Raw genomic sequence first — 18,776 nt, forward strand, 5'->3', positions numbered from 1 at the left:
CGCCCGTGTGAAAGGTTTTCGCCTACAGTATGAGAATGAGGCTCGCTTCTGGGTCCTCGGTTGAGCTCAGCTGGAATGCGTGCGTTTCTGGCCAAACAACACTCAATAGTCTGAGCACCGTCGCCACTCAGTGGGTCGGCGGAATGGATTGCACACGCCCGGCGGCTCTAACAGTATAATAGAAGATGCAAAAGGGCCAGATCAACGATCCACCGTCAAAAAAAAAAAAACGATTTTTTTGACGTATCAATACGTCGCTGGCAGTCAACGGTTGGATTCTGCTTGACGTATCAATACGTTGTTGGCAGTTAACGTGTTAATTAGTTAGGACGATGTTAAAAAAATTAAAATCGTAAAATTGATTTAACTAGGGTAATTACGTTACGGCGGGGCGGCGCTCTCTCATGTACGCGTGCTGCTTACTTGTCCCTTCTCCCCGCTGTAAAGTCTCTCTGGAGGCTGTGACTACTGCTGGCTACTAAAGACAGCAGCAATTAACTTATTTATATTTCAATTCAACACCTCCAAAAAGCACAGAGTGTGAGCACTGAGCAGCGTGTTGCACTGCGGGCTGTGCAAGATAACGATTACCACAACACACACACACACACACACACACACACACACTCACACTCACACTCACACACAGACGTTATCACCGGACGCTGAAATGTTGCCTTTATAGTTCACATAACAACAAAACAACACATGAGGCCAGTTCTTGTTCCTGTTCCTGTTGTGACTTTGTGTTATTCTAGTACAGATATACCGTACCGAGCACGGGTGGTCGCTTAGACACTGCTAATATAATTATATAATTATGTCACGGAGGCACACGCTACAGGCAAGAGTAATCGAACCAAGAGTATCCCTCCAACAGAGCACCGAGTGCTCGATCAAAGTGACTGCAGGTTAGCAAGCAACAGCCAGGAAGTTAGGCTAAAACAGGAAGTTGGGTTGTTCTGCCTTCAGAGTAAAAGAGTAAAATTGTCACTTATGAGAAAAAAAAAAGAGCTCTGCAGGGCAACAAATGTTTAGAGAAGTATAATAGTATAAAAAAAAATCGAAAATCAAGTTTTGAGAGAAAAAAATTGTCAATTTTGTTATTAGGCAAAATCGAACAGCCCTAGCGTCCATACCGATGTTGTATGGAGGAACCCCAGGGGAGCATGGGGAGAACATGCAAACTCCACACAGAAAGGCCCTTTTGACAAGATAGCCCATCTGGGCAGTGGGCACTGAGGGACACACCCTCAGCGCCCGCAGCGTCCCAGGCGGGAATCGAACCCAGGACCTTCTAGCTGTGAGGCGACAGCGCTACCACTGCGCCACCGTGCCCACCAGTTCCGACGGTGGTTGGGATGAATTTCCGACACAATTCTGGTCAGCTGTCGGCTCTCTTTCGTACTGAAGCGAGCCGTGGCAAACAGGTTCTGAAGCTGCCATGGCGACACCATGCTATGAAACCATAATGTAAAATTACAAGAGATTGTAATTTTACAAGCAAATACATCTGTGGAACTATGTTCCTGACAAAACCGGAAGTTCCGGCTATGTATTTTGCTTTGAAATGTACATGTACTAGGGATGTTCATTTTGAAAAATTCCCATAATCGAAAATCGGGAAAATTAACAATCAATTATCGATTATCGATCATATTAATAATTTATTTTTATTTTTATTATTATTATTATTATTATTTTTTTACAAAATGAATGCTTATGGCAGAAAATACGAAAGACAACGTGTTCTCCTCAATGAACTCTTTATTTCAATGTGTCTCCTCTCCAACACTCTGCTGTCCCCGGCGCATGCCGGTGTGAATTCCCCATGTTTAAAACAGTTTTGTTGGCACAAAGGCCCGTGCCCATCCAGAAAACTAGAGACTATATGAAGCTCCACCTCACGTTAGTCGGCTGTGCAATGGAGTGGGGCGAGGAGGAACGAATTCCCCCCAAACCTAGTCCGCAATTATTATTATTATTTTTTTTTTATAATAACAATAATCGATAAAAATTCCACATGATCGATTCAATTCCTTAATGATCAATTATCGATTTTCGATAATTGATGAACATCCCTAACATGTACATAAGAGCGTTTTGGCGCTGTTGCAATGTGTATTTGGTGACTTTGCGGCGGGGGTAGGTTAGCCTGTTCCACAGACTACCAGTCATTGTGCTAAGCTAACTAGCAGGAGGGCGTGTTGCTACTTTCTACTGCACGCTAGAGAGGAGAGCAGGGCATTGATCTTCTCATATCAGGATTCAGGAATATGGCAAATAGGCGAATCTCCCCAAATGTTGGTGTGCTCCTTTAAGGCAGAGGTTCTCAAATGTTTTTCAGTCAAGGAGCCCTTACAAGATAGAAAATATACCGGGGACCCCCTCATTCTGATTTGTGATTTTGGGCTAAGCTTAATCGTTTCCACGGTAACGTGCTTGACTTTTTAATTTGATAGGTTTGTTATTAGAATGTAATCCATGAACCATTTTAGATTTAAAGCATGAACTATTTTCGTTGAACTATGAAGATTTTGCAAAAAAAAAATATATATATTTTCTTTTTATTACATTACATTTACATTACGTCATTTAGCAGACGCTTTTGTTTTGTCCAAAGCGACTTACAATATCACAATTTGTCAACAGTACAGAAACTATGCAACACAATCAATGACAGCCAAGATATTTTGATAGACTAGCACCATGTAGGAAGTAGTTTGAGAAGGAATAAGTAAAAAGTTTTTTTTGAATTAATTTTTTATTATTATTATTATTATTATTTTTTTACCTGAAAACTTTTTGCGGACCCCCTGGCAAAGTGACACGGACCCCTGGGGGTCCGCGGACCGCCATTTGAGAACCACTGCTTTAAGGAACTGGCTCCTGTCTTGATCAAGCTCCACCCGTTCTGACTCAACTCAGACAAATGGAAACGGAGGTGGCTGTTGTTCCTCTCTTCACTGAGAAGAGCGATGGACCACGACATTTACCTTCTGGAACCTACAGCTTCCACTGAAGGAGGACAGCTACAGGACGAGGGAATCCTGGAATACTGTGACTTCAGCCTGCTGAGGGCTCCTCACACTCACATGTGAGTTAGAAGAACACTTTAACACTTCACTTTGAGTGAAAGTAACTTTCAGGGAATCTTCTAGAGGAACTGACTGACTCATTTCCTGTTTGAGCCGTGTGCCCGCTGAGATTTTAGCTTCACTTGGACAGAAAATGGCTTCTTCTCCACCGTCTCTGCCCGAAGAGGATATCTCCTGTTCTGTCTGCTACGACATCTTTAAATACGCTGTGGTCCTGTCCTGTACCCACAGCTTCTGTAAAGCCTGTCTGCGTGAATGGTGGAAACAGAAATTAGTACGAGCGTGTCCGCGTTGTAAGAGAACGTGTTCCCCGAGTGAACCATCTGATGACTTGGCCTTACAGAACCTGTGTGAGGCATTCTTACTGCAGAGAGATCAGAGAGCTTCGGCAGGATCTGAGCTACTCTGCAGTCTGCACTCTGAGAAACTCCAGCTCTTCTGTCTGGACCATCAGCAGCCAGCTTGCCTCGTCTGTCGAGAGTCAGGAACACACACTGAGCACACATTCAGACCGCTGGACGAAGCTTCACGGGATCACAAGGAAGAAATTCAGAAATCTATGAAGCCCTTAAAGGAAAAACTGAGGGTTTTGAATCAGGTTAAAGAAAGCTTTGATCAGACGGCAGAACACATTAAGGTGCAGGCCCGACACACAGAGAGGCAGATTAAGGAGGAGTTTAAGAAGCTTCACCAGTTTCTCCAAGAGGAAGAGGAGACCAGGTTGGCTGCACTGAGGGAGGAAGAGGAGCAGAAGAGTCAGACGATGAAGGAGAAGATTGAAGGTCTGAGCAGAGAGATAGCAGCTCTTTCAGACACAGTCAGAGCCATAGAGAAGGAGCTAAGAGCTGAAGACGTCTCGTTCCTGCAGAACTACAAGGCTACAGCGGAAAGAGTCCAGCGCCCCCTGCTGGAGGAGCCACGGCTGGTCTCAGGAGCTCTGATCGATGAGGCCAAACACCTGGGCAACCTGAGCTTCATGGTCTGGAACAAGATGAAGGCGATGGTCTCCTACACGCCTGTGGTCCTGGACCCAAACACTGCCTATCCAAAACTGGTGCTGTCTGGAGATCTGAGCAGCGTGAAATGGGGAGCGCTCCGGCGGCTTTGTGAAAAAAACCCAGAGAGGTTTGACCTGGGCTTCTCGGTGCTGGGCTCTGAGGCCTTCAAGTCGGGCGCTCACAGCTGGGACGTGGAGGTTGGAGACAGCGCACACTGGGAGCTGGGCGTGTTGGCAGAGTCTGCCCAGAGGAAGGGAGTCATCAGGGCCGGCTTATGGACAATAGAGTTCCATTTTGGCGTCTACACGGCTCGCTCTCCACCCGACCAAGTCACCGATCTGCCCGTGAGGAAGAAGCTCCGCAGGATCAGAGTGAACCTGGACTGGGACGCAGGGAAGCTGTCCTTCACCGATCCTGATACCAACACACACATATGCCTCCTCACTGACCGGCTGTTTACTGACAGGCTGTTTACGGACAGGCTGTTCACTGACGGGCTGTTTACGGACAGGCTGTTTCCATTCATCGCCACATGGAACACCCTCCCTCTGAAGATATTACCACTGAATGTCTCTGCATCAGTTCATCTCTGACTACACATTTAGTGATGATGATCATGATCTACACAGTGTTGGGGGTAACTCGTTACAAAAGTAACATATTACATGTAATATATTACTTTTAGCAGTAAATTCAGTAATATAACTTATTACTTATAGGATTTCAGTAATATTATACCAGTTACTTTGTCAATAACTCAAGTTACAAATTGAGTTACATTTTATTAAATCAAAGCACATATTTAAAAAATATATAATCATTTCCTAATCAAACTGTTTTTATGCAAATAACCACTATAGATGACAATAACAAAGGAAAAGAATAACATTTAGAATTTTGGATTGTTTACACTGACTTCAAGGCGGTTGAAATTATTTTTCGGGATGGTTCCGGGGCGGCGATGTCATTCTGCTGCTGCTGTTGTTTTGGTAAAAGTAATGCGAAAGTAGTGTAATAAGTAACAAGTTACTCTACACAGACAGTAATATTGTAAAGTAACTTATTACTTTCAAATGAAAGTAACTAATAATATGTAGTATATTACATTTTGAAAGTAACTTGCCCAACACTGGATGTACACAATAGGAATGTTCAAAGAAAATCAATCGTTCATTTTTTGTTTTGTTATGTATCATGTTGTCAATGTCAGTATAAACAAGAATATATCAAATCAGGGTTATGTGAACATACGCAACTGACAATTTGATCGGAATAGAAACAAAAAAAAATTAACAAAAATATGCAAAAAATAACGGTAATAGATTGTATTTTTATCACAGCTTCTCAAATAAAAATCAAACACATTGCAGAACATGAAATGACAAAATAATGTGCGTCATGTCAAAGTAGGCAAGCCTATGTGTTGAACTGAATCAGTGATTTCATTTAACCAAGGACCAAGGTTAGCTAGTGTCCAAAAGTACAGCTCTGTTTTACTCAGTGACTTGACACTATCTAAAAGGTCAAGATTTCAGGTTCAGGCTTCATGTAATGTTGGTGATTTAACTGAAGCTTTCTCTGCTGTAGCACTCATTCTGCTCTCTGGATAAGAACATTACCTCAATGCTTCACATTTGAAATGCTAATTACTGAGTGTGTGTGTGTGTGTGTGTGTGTGTGTGTGTGTGTGTTAGCACTGTAACCATGAACCTGTACTGTGATTGTTTTCAACTACCTTTTAATACCGTTGCCTCTAAAACCAATAAAGAATGAAGTTAAAGGCCTAAGCTTTGTGATTTTGTTCCTTTAGAGAGGTTGACATAAACAGGAAGTGTGGTGTATTTCCTAAATGCTTCATGCTATTCAAATCATAGAAATTAAAAAAATACTGAAACATTTAATTTAGTTTGGACCCAGTGAAGTTCAAAATTATACTCAAAGGTGATATAAGGTGAAAAAAATGCTATATATATTTGTTTTACTAATTCTTTGTGACAAATACTTGATGTAATACATCTTTGTGACGATAATAAATATTTAGCAACACATCACTTAAGCTGTAAGTAAGTGTGAAGTGTTCAAAAGCATCAGTCTCAGTATGTGGATCACACTCTGTGATTTGCAGGAGAAAGCAGAGAGGTGAGGCGCGCGGAGCGGAGACAAACCAGGCTCCCTGAGGGGGTTTGGCTCCGCCCCCACGCAGGCTCCAGACCCGTTAATAGAGTTTGACCTGAATCTAATTGGAGCTGCCTGGAGATGATGAACCTGCATGGGACGGGAAGGGAAGGAGGACAGGCGAGACGGGGACGGGACAGGAAGGAGGACAGGCGAGACGGAGACGGGACAGGAAGGAGGACAGGCGAGACGGAGACGTTTGTCTCACCTGACACCTCTCCCTTCATTTCATTTCCCCATTTAGCACATTTGCATGTCATCGACAACAGTCAAATGAGGCCGGAGCAATGCATGCTGGGAAAAACCAAACCAGCTTCTGTCCAGGAGTTTGACCAGACTGGGAAATAACCAGCAGACACTAGGCAATGAAGATGTGTCTACTCTGTAGGGCTGGGCAATATAATCGATACGGCAATATATCACGATATTTTATTTCCTGATACTGTATCGATGCTTGGACGCCAAGTATCGATATTCAAAAAAAAATATATATATACTGTATATATATATTTTTTTTGCAGGCAATGCCATGCCAGGCCTCTGCATCTGGTGATTCCCACCCTTAATCGATACTGTATCGATATTAGGGATGTTCATTTTGAAAATTTTCCAAAATCGATAATCGGTGAGAATTAACGATCAATTATCGATTATCGATTTTATTAATACTTAGAAAATTTTCAATATTTTCAATTTTTTTTTTTTTTTTTTTTTTTTTTTTTAACAAAATGAATGCCTATGGCAGAAAATACGAAAGACAACGTGTTCTCCTCAATGAACTCTTTATTTCAATGTGTCTCCTCTCCAACACTGCTGTCCCCGGCGCATGCCGGTGTGAATTTCTCATGTTTAAAACAGTTTTGTTGGCACAAAGGCCCGTGCCCAGCCAGAAAACTAGAGACTATATGAAGCTCCACCTCACGTTAGTCGGCTGTGCAATGGAGTGGGGCGAGGAGGAACGAATTCCACCCAAACCTAGTCCAAAAAAAAAAAAAAAAAAAAAAATTTTTTTTTTTTTTTATAATTAAAAAATCGATCCAAATGCCACAGGATCGATTCCAATCCTTAACGATCGATTATCGATTTTCGATAATTGATGAACATCCCTAATCGATATTTCCCATATCGATGCGTTCAGTAACACTCAACACTCAGTAGTTTTGACTAAATTTGTCCACTAACTTATCAGTATAAAGTGATGTACATATTATTACACTACCTGGGTGGTACACAGTGTGTTGTATATTTAGCTCTATTATTTAATTTTGAGTAAATTGTCTAGAATATTGCAATATGTATTGTATCGCAATGTATCGTGATACAATCGTATCGCGACCCATGTATCGTGAATCGTGATTTGTATCGTATCGTGAGGTCCTTGCCAATACCCAGCCCTACTACTCTGACACTGTCTACTCCAGGGGTGGGCCATTATTTTTCATGGGGGGGCCACATGAAAAACCCAGATTGTTGCCGGGGGCCGAACAAATATTGTCATGCCGTTAACTCTCATCACTCAGGTCAGGCAGATATCACCTTATTTATGGGTTGTTATGATCAAGTCCTGAAATACATCATCTAAAATGAAGACCTTGAAAAGAATTCAAATGTCTTAAAGGGATAGTTCAGATGACATGAAGTGGGGATATGTGAGGTACTTGTTTTGATAGTCAGTGTATTAGCTACAGCAGGTCTGTGCACTACCAGAGTGGAGAAGCAGAGAGTACAGAAGCTAAGCTAAGCCGTGTACTGCTGAGAGTGTACTGTTGAGAGAGGGGCCCACCTACTGTAAACAAATTGATATCAGCTTAAGTGTACATTCTAGGGATGTTAATGATTAATCAACAATCGATTAATCACCGTTAAGAATTTGATCGATCAAACATTCATATATATTAACTGATTAATTCTACAATGTAGTAGGTAGGTTATGTGCTATTTTCTCATTTTTTGCTGAAATGATTTAACACCACAAGGGTCAAATTTAACTTTTGACCGCTTACAGAAGAATAAGAAAGTAAAGCAAGCAGGCAAAAAGTCCAGTGTGGGAGAATTACGCCCAAACAGACAACAGTATCCAGGACCCGCCAAGCGCCGTTGGCGCCCAGATTTTACGTTTTGACGGGTGACGCTCAGGGGTCCAAAATAGTCATCATGTCAAATTAAAACAGTGTGTTTTGATCTGCAGCCGGCTAACATGAGTGCTTCCTGAGGCTGTTTCATTCTGGCTCTCCCGTATAGGCTACCAAACTGACTCGCTGCAATGAAATGCAGTCGTCAATTTAGCGGAGGTAAATTGACAGCCTACGTCGGGCGAATCAAATCAATCGCTGTGCTTGTTGCCGACGCTCGTATGATGAGGAGATGAATCAAAATGCTTACCACAAATAAAGCCAAAGGGGAGCCGAGAGCGAGTGCAGGAGAGCTGACGCAGGTGCCAGGTGTGAGTGGGAGAGAAAGGTGCGTAGCCCAAGTTGTGCGCTGTCTGCACTGACGCTGTCACAGTTATTACTTTTAGCTGCGTTGTTTTTTCATCAAGGCCATGTCCAGAAGATATGGGTTCATGAGTGTCTGCAAATGCAGATAGATAGGCTACAGTAGGAGTATGCATGTTGTCTGTTTCAATAACAAATGCAGATAGATAGGCTACAGTAGGAGTATGCATGTTGTCTGTTTCAATAACAAATGCAGATAGATAGGCTACAGTAGGAGTTTGCATGTTGTCTGTTTCAATAACAAATGCAGATAGATAGGCTACAGTAGGAGTGTGCATGTTGTCTGTTTCAATAACAAATGCAGATAGATAGGCTACAGTAGGAGTTTGCATGTTGTCTGTTTCAATAACAAATGCAGATAGATAGGCTACAGTAGGAGTATGCATGTTGTCTGTTTCAATAACAAATGCAGATAGATAGGCTACAGTAGGAGTTTGCATGTTGTCTGTTTCAATAACAAATGCAGATAGATAGGCTACAGTAGGAGTATGCATGTTGTCTGTTTCAATAACAAATGCAGATAGATAGGCTACAGTAGGAGTATGCATGTTGTCTGTTTCAATAACAAATGCAGATAGATAGGCTACAGTAGGAGTTTGCATGTTGTCTGTTTCAATAACAAATGCAGATAGATAGGCTACAGTAGGAGTATGCATGTTGTCTGTTTCAATAACAAATGCAGATAGATAGGCTACAGTAGTAGTATGCATGTTGTCTGTTTCAATAACAAATGCAGATAGATAGGCTACAGTAGGAGTTTGCATGTTGTCTGTTTCAATAACAAATGCAGATAGATAGGCTACAGTAGGAGTATGCATGTTGTCTGTTTCAATAACAAATGCAGATAGATAGGCTACAGTAGAAGCGTGCTGCATGTTGTCTGTTTCAATAACAAATGCAGATAGATAGGCTACAGTAGAAGCGTGCTGCATGTTGTCTGTTTCAATAACAAATGCAGATAGATAGGCTACAGTAGGAGCATGCTGCATGTTGTCTGTTTCAATAACAAATGCAGATAGATAGGCTACAGTAGAAGTGTGCATGTTGTCTGTTTCAATAACAAATGCAGATAGATAGGCTACAGTAGGAGTATGCATGTTGTCTGTTTCAATAACAAATGCAGATAGATAGGCTACAGTAGAAGTGTGCATGTTGTCTGTTTCAATAACAAATGCAGATAGATAGGCTACAGTAGGAGTGTGCATGTTGTCTGTTTCAATAACAAATGCAGATAGATAGGCTACAGTAGGAGTATGCATGTTGTCTGTTTCAATAACAAATGCAGATAGATAGGCTACAGTAGAAGTGTGCATGTTGTCTGTTTCAATAACAAATGCAGATAGATAGGCTACAGTAGGAGTGTGCATGTTGTCTGTTTCAATAACAAATGCAGATAGATAGGCTACAGTAGGAGTTTGCATGTTGTCTGTTTCAATAACAAATGCAGATAGATAGGCTACAGTAGGAGTATATGCAGATAGATAGGCTACAGTAGAAGCGTGCTGCATGTTGTCTGTTTCAATAACAAATGCAGATAGATAGGCTACAGTAGAAGTGTGCATGTTGTCTGTTTCAATAACAAATGCAGATAGATAGGCTACAGTAGGAGTGTGCATGTTGTCTGTTTCAATAACAAATGCAGATAGATAGGCTACAGTATAAGTGTGCATGTTGTCTGTTTCAATAACAAATGCAGATAGATAGGCTACAGTAGGAGCATGCTGCATGTTGTCTGTTTCAATAACAAATGCAGATAGATAGGCTACAGTAGAAGCGTGCTGCATGTTGTCTGTTTCAATAACAAATGCAGATAGATAGGCTACAGTAGAAGCGTGCTGCATGTTGTCTGTTTCAATAACAAATGCAGATAGATAGGCTACAGTAGAAGCGTGCTGCATGTTGTCTGTTTCAATAACAAAAGCAGATAGATAGGCTACAGTAGGAGTGTGCATGTTGTCTGTTTCAATAACAAATGCAGATAGATAGGCTACAGTAGAAGTGTGCATGTTGTCTGTTTCAATAACAAATGCAGATAGATAGGCTACAGTAGAAGTGTGCATGTTGTCTGTTTCAATAACAAATGCAGATAGATAGGCTACAGTAGGAGCATGCTGCATGTTGTCTGTTTCAATAACAAATGCAGATAGATAGGCTACAGTAGAAGCGTGCTGCATGTTGTCTGTTTCAATAACAAATGCAGATAGATAGGCTACAGTAGAAGCGTGCTGCATGTTGTCTGTTTCAATAACAAATGCAGATAGATAGGCTACAGTAGAAGCGTGCTGCATGTTGTCTGTTTCAATAACAAAAGCAGATAGATAGGCTACAGTAGGAGTGTGCATGTTGTCTGTTTCAATAACAAATGCAGATAGATAGGCTACAGTAGAAGTGTGCATGTTGTCTGTTTCAATAACAAATGCAGATAGATAGGCTACAGTAGAAGCGTGCTGCATGTTGTCTGTTTCAATAACAAATGCAGATAGATAGGCTACAGTAGAAGCATGCTGCATGTTGTCTGTTTCAATAACAAATGCAGATAGATAGGCTACAGTAGAAGCGTGCTGCATGTTGTCTGTTTCAATAACAAATGCAGATAGATAGGCTACAGTAGAAGTGTGCATGTTGTCTGTTTCAATAACAAATGCAGATAGATAGGCTACAGTAGAAGCGTGCTGCATGTTGTCTGTTTCAATAACAAATGCAGATAGATAGGCTACAGTAGAAGCGTGCTGCATGTTGTCTGTTTCAATAACAAATGCAGATAGATAGGCTACAGTAGGAGTGTGCATGTTGTCTGTTTCAATAACAAATGCAGATAGATAGGCTACAGTAGAAGCGTGCTGCATGTTGTCTGTTTCAATAACAAATGCAGATAGATAGGCTACAGTAGGAGTATGCATGTTGTCTGTTTCAATAACGAAAGCGTCCTTACCGAGAACGACGTGCCTGTTGAATGCCGACCAATTAAGTATTGTTGTTGCGAAATCGGCCTCTTGACAACAATGGAATAAAGATTGACTATAGAGAAATAAATGGATTCTTTAAATTATTTTATAACGTCCTTTGTTTAATAGTGGCCGGTAAATATTCGGGAACCTTACCGGCTGCATTGCCCGTCTTAATTAATTAATTAATTAATTAATTAATTAATTAATTATCTAATTAATCAATTAAAGAAATGGATTAAAATGTGTATGCCTAGTACATTATAACAACATTTTCAGCACTTTACCTTGCTATCAAACAGCCGTTTCGTTTGACACGTGTTTTACTCACTGACCCTGGAACTAATATGAATGGTGATGTGCGCAGCCAACACTCAGACTGGCCAGCCAGCGCCTCTCCCCCCTGCCTGTAGCCTCCCTCCTGTCCTGCAGAGGGCAGCACAGGTGGAGGTGAGGAGGTGGGGCCAGTCTTGTCTGATACTCCTCTTAAGCCTGTGGCTCTTAATCAGAAACAATCCTCTCAGAGATCCCAGAGACACCTTCTCCTCTCCCCTCTACACACGGGACACTTCCTGACAAGAGAGCAGGTAGGGGATCTGACTGGACCGGGCTGGATCTGAGTCTAGTCTAGCTAAGTCTGGTTTCTGTTGTGGACCTGAGGAGAGTCTTGTTCTGATGATCCAAGGTGAAAGGCCTATGTAGTGCTGAAACCACCTGTCAAGTCAGCTTTTCCCAAAGGATCCAACTGTCTTTGTGGAGGTAGGGGGGAGGTGTGTGTGTGTGTATGTGTGTGTGTGTGTGTGTGTGTGTGTGTGTGTGTGTGTGTGTGTGTGTGTCTGTGTGTGTGTGTGTGTGGTGGGGGTGGACTTCAAGTACTTTGTGTCAAGGATAACTTCACTTAAAAATAAGGAAGCAGCATGACGATATAAATTATATCGAACCGATAAATTATCAGCAGATGAATGTATCTAAAATGTATCTAGAAATGTAGAAATGTATCTTTATTGGCTATTATCGGTATCAGCTATAGCTGATATATGTTGGCTATAATAATATCTATACAAAGTGAGTAATGGAACTTAAGGCATTGCGATGTCTGATTTCACAGATCATGTCAAAGCATGTAATTTGGATTCAGAGGCAAAATGCTCTATAAAAGCCAAAGTATCTTTGTGAAGTTTTTTGATCTACTTTACTAGAAACAAGGCTAGGTGAAACCTAGCATATGTCCAGTGCAGAAAAGCGTTGACGAGCCTGTTGGTTGTAGCAGGCAGTGACATTGTTAAAGTGGAGGGCTGTCGGTGGCAAAAGTATGAAGGATATAATGGCAAATCAGTATGGTGAGAAAGCCTTAGAAAATAATTATTTAATTATGTAGTTGCATTTAATAAAACATTTTATTATAGTACATTCATGTGTGTGTGTGTGTGTGTGTGTGTGTGTGTGTTTGTGTGTGTGTATGTGTGCGCGTGTGTATTTATTGTGAAATTCTAAAAGATGTGTATTTGTCGCATTAAAAGGACCCCACCCCTCTGTATAGCCTCATGGTGCCTTTTCAACTTCTATTGTTCTAATTACATCTCTCCCAGACAGTTAGCAGTATCCCAAAATCATAAGTTCATGATGAAATTAGCCTACGCTGCGTTGCGGGCTTAAAAAAACCCATGAAATAAGTTTTGAGCAGCACAGTCCACACATGCTGTGTGCTGTGGTTTGGTGAAGTTTGGACAAAATTAGAAGGCGAAATAGCTATTTCTGTGAAATAGGCCCCACCCACAACACTTGGCAAGTCGATTATATCGCAACGGTGAGGTCTTTCAACAAACGGCAAAACAGGTTTTGTGCAGAACAGATGTGGTTTGGTGAAGATTTGACCAAATTTGAAGGAGAAATAGCGAAAAAATGCTTTTGGACAAAATAGCGCCACCGTGAGGTCAATCGGTGTAATTTTTTAGGCCAGAGTAGAAGAGTACTCTATGAACCTATGTACCCAATTTGGGAACAGTCGCTCTTATGGTTTGTGAGCTACGGGTACTTATTGTTGCCATAGCGCCCCCTATAGTCAAAATGACAATTGTTTTTTTTATCAGCTCAGAGTACATAGCTGCACACCTGTACCAAGGTTCATTCGCAACGGACAATGCGTTCCGGAGTTAGGGCGATTTTTGTGAACTAGGCCACACCCACAAAAGTTCGGAAGTTGATTATAATATAATCTATCGATATAACGGTGCGGTCTTGAAAAAAAACTACAGGTTATTGTGAACTTCTTTTTAAAATACAAAAATGTTAGAAGGAGAGCTCCGCACATCTCTTTCTCGGGCAAGTGCGTCGGACAAGAAGCAAGTGTTCATAAAATGTATAAAAGGGAGTCCAAACTTGCAATAAGGATTTATTTTGTGATGTTTCGGTCACCGACCTTTTTCAAACAAGATGATTGTTTGAAAAAAGGTCGGTGACCGAAACGTCACGCGCTGGAAAAAAAAACGTTATCGTGCATCCATACTTAAAAACAGTGCTACACTGTTTTGCTTTTTTGCTTGCACTCAGTAATATCTTATTAAAATACTGGGTGTGCAACACAACTGCCACATAGCTTAGTTATTAAACTTAACCGACACATTCTATTTACATTTGGTCATCTTCGCGCACCACTCAAATTTGTGAGGGAACACTACTATACAAGTACTGGAGCAGTAGCAGCTGTTTGCCACCGTGCGCTGCGCTCGAAGTTCAAATGATTTAAATGTTGACCTACTTAGCGCTGAGCTTTCTCCGCTCTACATGGCGGTGAGAGAAGAGAAGATGGCTTGAAGGCAGCTTAAGGGGAGAAATGGCCAAACTCACAAAGCTGATGAAGTCTTGTGATGCTAGTTAGCCGTAGCGTGCGGTGCCGTTGTGCCTGGAGGACGTTGTTGTGATGCTAGTTAGCCGTAGCGTGCGGTGCAGTTGTGCCTGGAGGACGTTGTTGTGATGCTAGTTAGCCGTAGCGTGCGGTGCCGTTGTGCCTGGAGGACGTTGTTGTGATGCTAGTTAGCCGTAGCGTGTCTTGTGATGCTAGTTAGGCGTAGCATGCGGTGCCGTTGTGCCTTGAGGACGTTGTTGTGATGCTAGTTAGGCGTAGCGTGCGGTGCCGTTGTGCCTTGAGGACGTTGTTGTGATGCTAGTTAGCCGTAGCGTTTCTTGTGATGCTAGTTAGCCGTAGCGTGTCTTGTGATGCTAGTTAGCCGTAGCGTGTCTTGTGATGCTAGTTAGCCGTAGCATGTGGTGCCGTTGTGCCTGGAGGACGTTGTTGTGATGCTAGTTAGCCGTAGCGTGTCTTGTGATGCTAGTTAGCCGTAGCGTGTCTTGTGATGCTAGTTAGCCGTAGCGTGCGGTGCCGTTGTGCCTGGAGGACGTTGTTTGCTCTGCTGCAGGCCTGGAGCGGTGTGACACCTCCATCCTGTTCTCTCTGTTTCTGTGTTTGGGTTTGATTGTGATCTGTTTGATTGTGAGTGATCTGTTCTCTCTGTCTCTCGAGCCTGTTCTGCTGGCCTCCTGCTGGTGGAGCTGCAGCCTCTGAGCTTCCCAGTTGGTCGGTTAGAACATTGGCTCGGCCTCAGTCTGGAATAAAGTAGTAGAGTGTAAAACAAAAGTGGAAAGCCATTCTCTGAAAAAATATCAAATCACAACTTTTTGATGGCAGAATCCAGAAATACTAAGCCATACCATACAGTTTATTTGATTTGAGATCTTATTATTTTTTTCTCAATCTTGAATGTTTCTTTTTCACAAACGCTTCCAATTTCACAATCAAAGTGCTTGGCCAAGTTATAAGCATGGATTGGCAAAACTCTATTGTGGCTCTGTAGTGAGTGACTTGCCAGAGTATGCAGCTTCTTAGAAAGTCTTAAAATAAATCTCCTGAAATGTAATTAGTGAAATTGAGAGTGATGAGAGGTCTTCAATAAGGGTAGTTGTTGCCTTTGAGTCTTAACTCAGGGTTTAGCCGTCTTAAAAATGTTTGTTCTCAGTGTGGCTACTTTTCTAGTGATAAAGAAAACCACTAGGAAGAGAATTGCTGCTGTTTTTATACACTTAAGGCTTATTCTAGGGGGCAGTTGGTCTTTAAACATTGTTTAAACTGACAGTACTATAAGCCTTAACCCATTGATACCTGATGCAGCATTTGCGTGTATATCCCTCATTTGTGTGTGTATCCCTTTAAGACTTAAGTCTTAAAGGGATACACACACAAATGCTGCATCAGGTATCAATGGGTTAAAGCAGGATTGTTTTTCTGCATAGAGATATTTTGGGCACCCCCCCCCCACAGGTCTGATATGTTTGAGTTCAGGTCAGGACAACCCTGACTGCACACGAGCTCAAAATCCATTTCAGATCATTTCAAAGTTAAAGTCCCACAGTTCAGTTGTACCTTCAAATGGTTCCTGATTTCTCTGTAAAAACACATTGATCCATAAGTTATGACAATGACTGATCTGTTTCAGATCAACACAACTCTGGCAACAGTACACTGTGTGTGTGTGTGTGTGTGTGTGTGTGTGTGTGTGTGTGTGTGTGCGTGTGTGTGTGTGTGCGCGCGTGTGTGTGTGTACTACACACCAACTCAAAATCAAGCTTTTCCCCCCCTTGTATTAATTTAGAGAATTTCAAAGTTAAAATTCTCACATTTGTATGTTGAAATGACTTTGGGTGCTGTGAAAACACGTTGCTCCGTCATTTCTGACAATGTCCGATTTGTGTTCAGTGTAACCCTGACAACACACTAACCCAAATGCCAAGTCTGAGCCAGGAAAACCCCTGTTACACTGTCGTGTGTGTGTGTGTGTGTGTGTGCGCGCGCGTGTGTGTGTGTGTGTGTGTGTGGCATCTGTGTTTGTTTCTGTATTTAACAGTCAAGGAAGAGGGAAGTGACAGACTCTCACCTGTCTGTTTCACCTGTCTTTCAACTCTTACACCTGATTTACACACCTGCTATTAAAATGCCTCCTGTATCCGGACACCTTATCTGGATCATAAACCATCCCAGATCTTGCCTTCACGTTACGTTACGTTCACGTTTGGATGCATTCCATGGTGGTGGTGACTTGACATGCTGCTGACTCTCACCTTCCATTTAGCAGCTGCGTGGGAACATTTCCTCCACACACCAGATCAAGTAGGGCCATGTGATTTTCGCAATACATAAAATAGACATAATTATTGTAGTAATTGTAGTAAATGATTTCATAATTGTAAAATAGGCCTACAGAAATCATTCCTTTTTCAATTGGAGGTGTTTCGAGAGGGGGGTCAGTCTTACCATGGGACCCCATGTGTTTTCACTTTGAGAAACATAAGTCATCAAAAAATATACATATATCACGATCCTAACCCCTCAATTTAAATTTAAATGAAAAAAAAGAAAGAATTAGAGAAAAATAAGGGATTTCATATGGCCCTACTACTGTATAAAGACTTTTCATATGGCCCTACTACTGTATAAAGACTTTTCATATGGCCCTACTACTGTATAAAGACTTTTCATATGGCCCTACTACTGTATAAAGACTTTTCATATGGCCCTACTACTGTATAAAGACTTTTCATATGGCCCTACTACTGTATAAAGACTTTTCATATGGCCCTACTACTGTATAAAGACTTTTCATATGGCCCTACTACTGTATAAAGACTTTTCATATGGCCCTACTACTGTATAAAGACTTTTCATATGGCCCTACTACTGTATAAAGACTTTTCATATGGCCCTACTACTGTATAAAGACTTTTCATATGGCCCGACTACTGTATAAAGACTTTTCATATGACCCTACTACTGTATAAAGACTTTTCATATGGCCCTACTACTGTATAAAGACTTTTCATATGGCCCTACTACTGTATAAAGACTTTTCATATGGCCCTACTACTGTATAAAGACTTTTCATATGGCCCTACTACTGTATAAAGACTTTTCCACTCTGAACTGTCAGGAACCAACTCAGTGTTTGGTGGAATGCTTGTCTGCTTTTCTGTTCTGAAGTGGATGAGAAATTCCATGAATTCACTCACTAGTGGACAGACAGAGACAGACAGAGACAGACAGACAGACAGACAGAGACAGCCAGACAGACAGACAGACAGACAGACAGCCATACAGAGACAGACAGACAGACAGACAGACAGACAGCCACACAGAGACAGACAGACAGACAGACAGCCAGACAGACAGACAGCCAGGCAGACAGCCAGCCAACCAGACAGCCAGACAGAGACAGACAGACAGCCAACCAGACAGACAGACAGACAGACAGCCAGACAGCCAGCCAACCAGATAGACAGACAGACAGAGACAGACAGACAGACAGACAGACAGCCAGAGACAGACAGACAGACAGACAGACAGACAGCTAGCCAACCAGACAGACAGACAGAGACAGACAGACAGACAGACAGACAGAGACAGACAGCCACACATAGACAGACAGACAGACAGACAGAGACAGACAGACAGCCACACATAGACAGACAGACAGCCACACATAGACAGACAGACAGACAGCCACACATAGACAGACAGACAGACAGACAGAGACAGACAGACAGACAGCCACACATAGACAGACAGACAGACAGACAGAGACAGACAGACAGCCACACATAGACAGACAGACAGACAGACAGACAGACAGACAGAGACAGACAGACAGCCACACATAGACAGACAGACAGAGACAGACAGACAGCCACACATAGACAGACAGACAGACGGACACACATAGACAGACAGACAGACGGACACACAGAGACAGACAGACAGACGGACACACAGAGACAGACACACAGAGACAGACAGACAGACAGACGGACACACATAGACAGACAGACAGACAGCCACACATAGACAGACAGACAGACAGAGACAGACAGACGGACACACAGAGACAGACAGACAGACGGACACACATAGACAGACAGACAGACGGACACACAGAGACAGACAGACAGACGGACACACAGAGACAGACAGACAGCCAGCCACACATAGACAGACAGACAGACAGAGACAGACAGACGGAC

The 18,776-nt window shown here is 42.2% G+C and overlaps 2 protein-coding genes across 2 annotated transcripts in view; both read left to right on the forward strand.

Moving 5' to 3' along the window:
- Positions 1-18,776, forward strand: part of LOC310799946 (calcium-transporting ATPase type 2C member 1-like) — a 159,948-nt gene that overhangs the window by 36,536 nt on the left and 104,636 nt on the right. The gene's annotated exons all lie outside the window — the stretch shown is intronic.
- LOC310800235 (E3 ubiquitin-protein ligase TRIM39-like) lies at positions 3,232-4,689 on the forward strand (the record flags this gene model as incomplete). The annotated part of the gene is made up of 1 exon (XM_083662817.1): positions 3,232-4,689. The coding sequence occupies one exon, from the start codon at positions 3,232-3,234 to the stop codon at positions 4,687-4,689; it is 1,458 nt and encodes a 485-aa protein (XP_083518943.1).

This window comes from Poromitra crassiceps (genome assembly GCF_964638095.1).
Source record: "Poromitra crassiceps genome assembly, chromosome: 29".
In the NCBI taxonomy this organism is placed as follows: Eukaryota; Metazoa; Chordata; class Actinopteri; order Beryciformes; family Melamphaidae; genus Poromitra; species Poromitra crassiceps.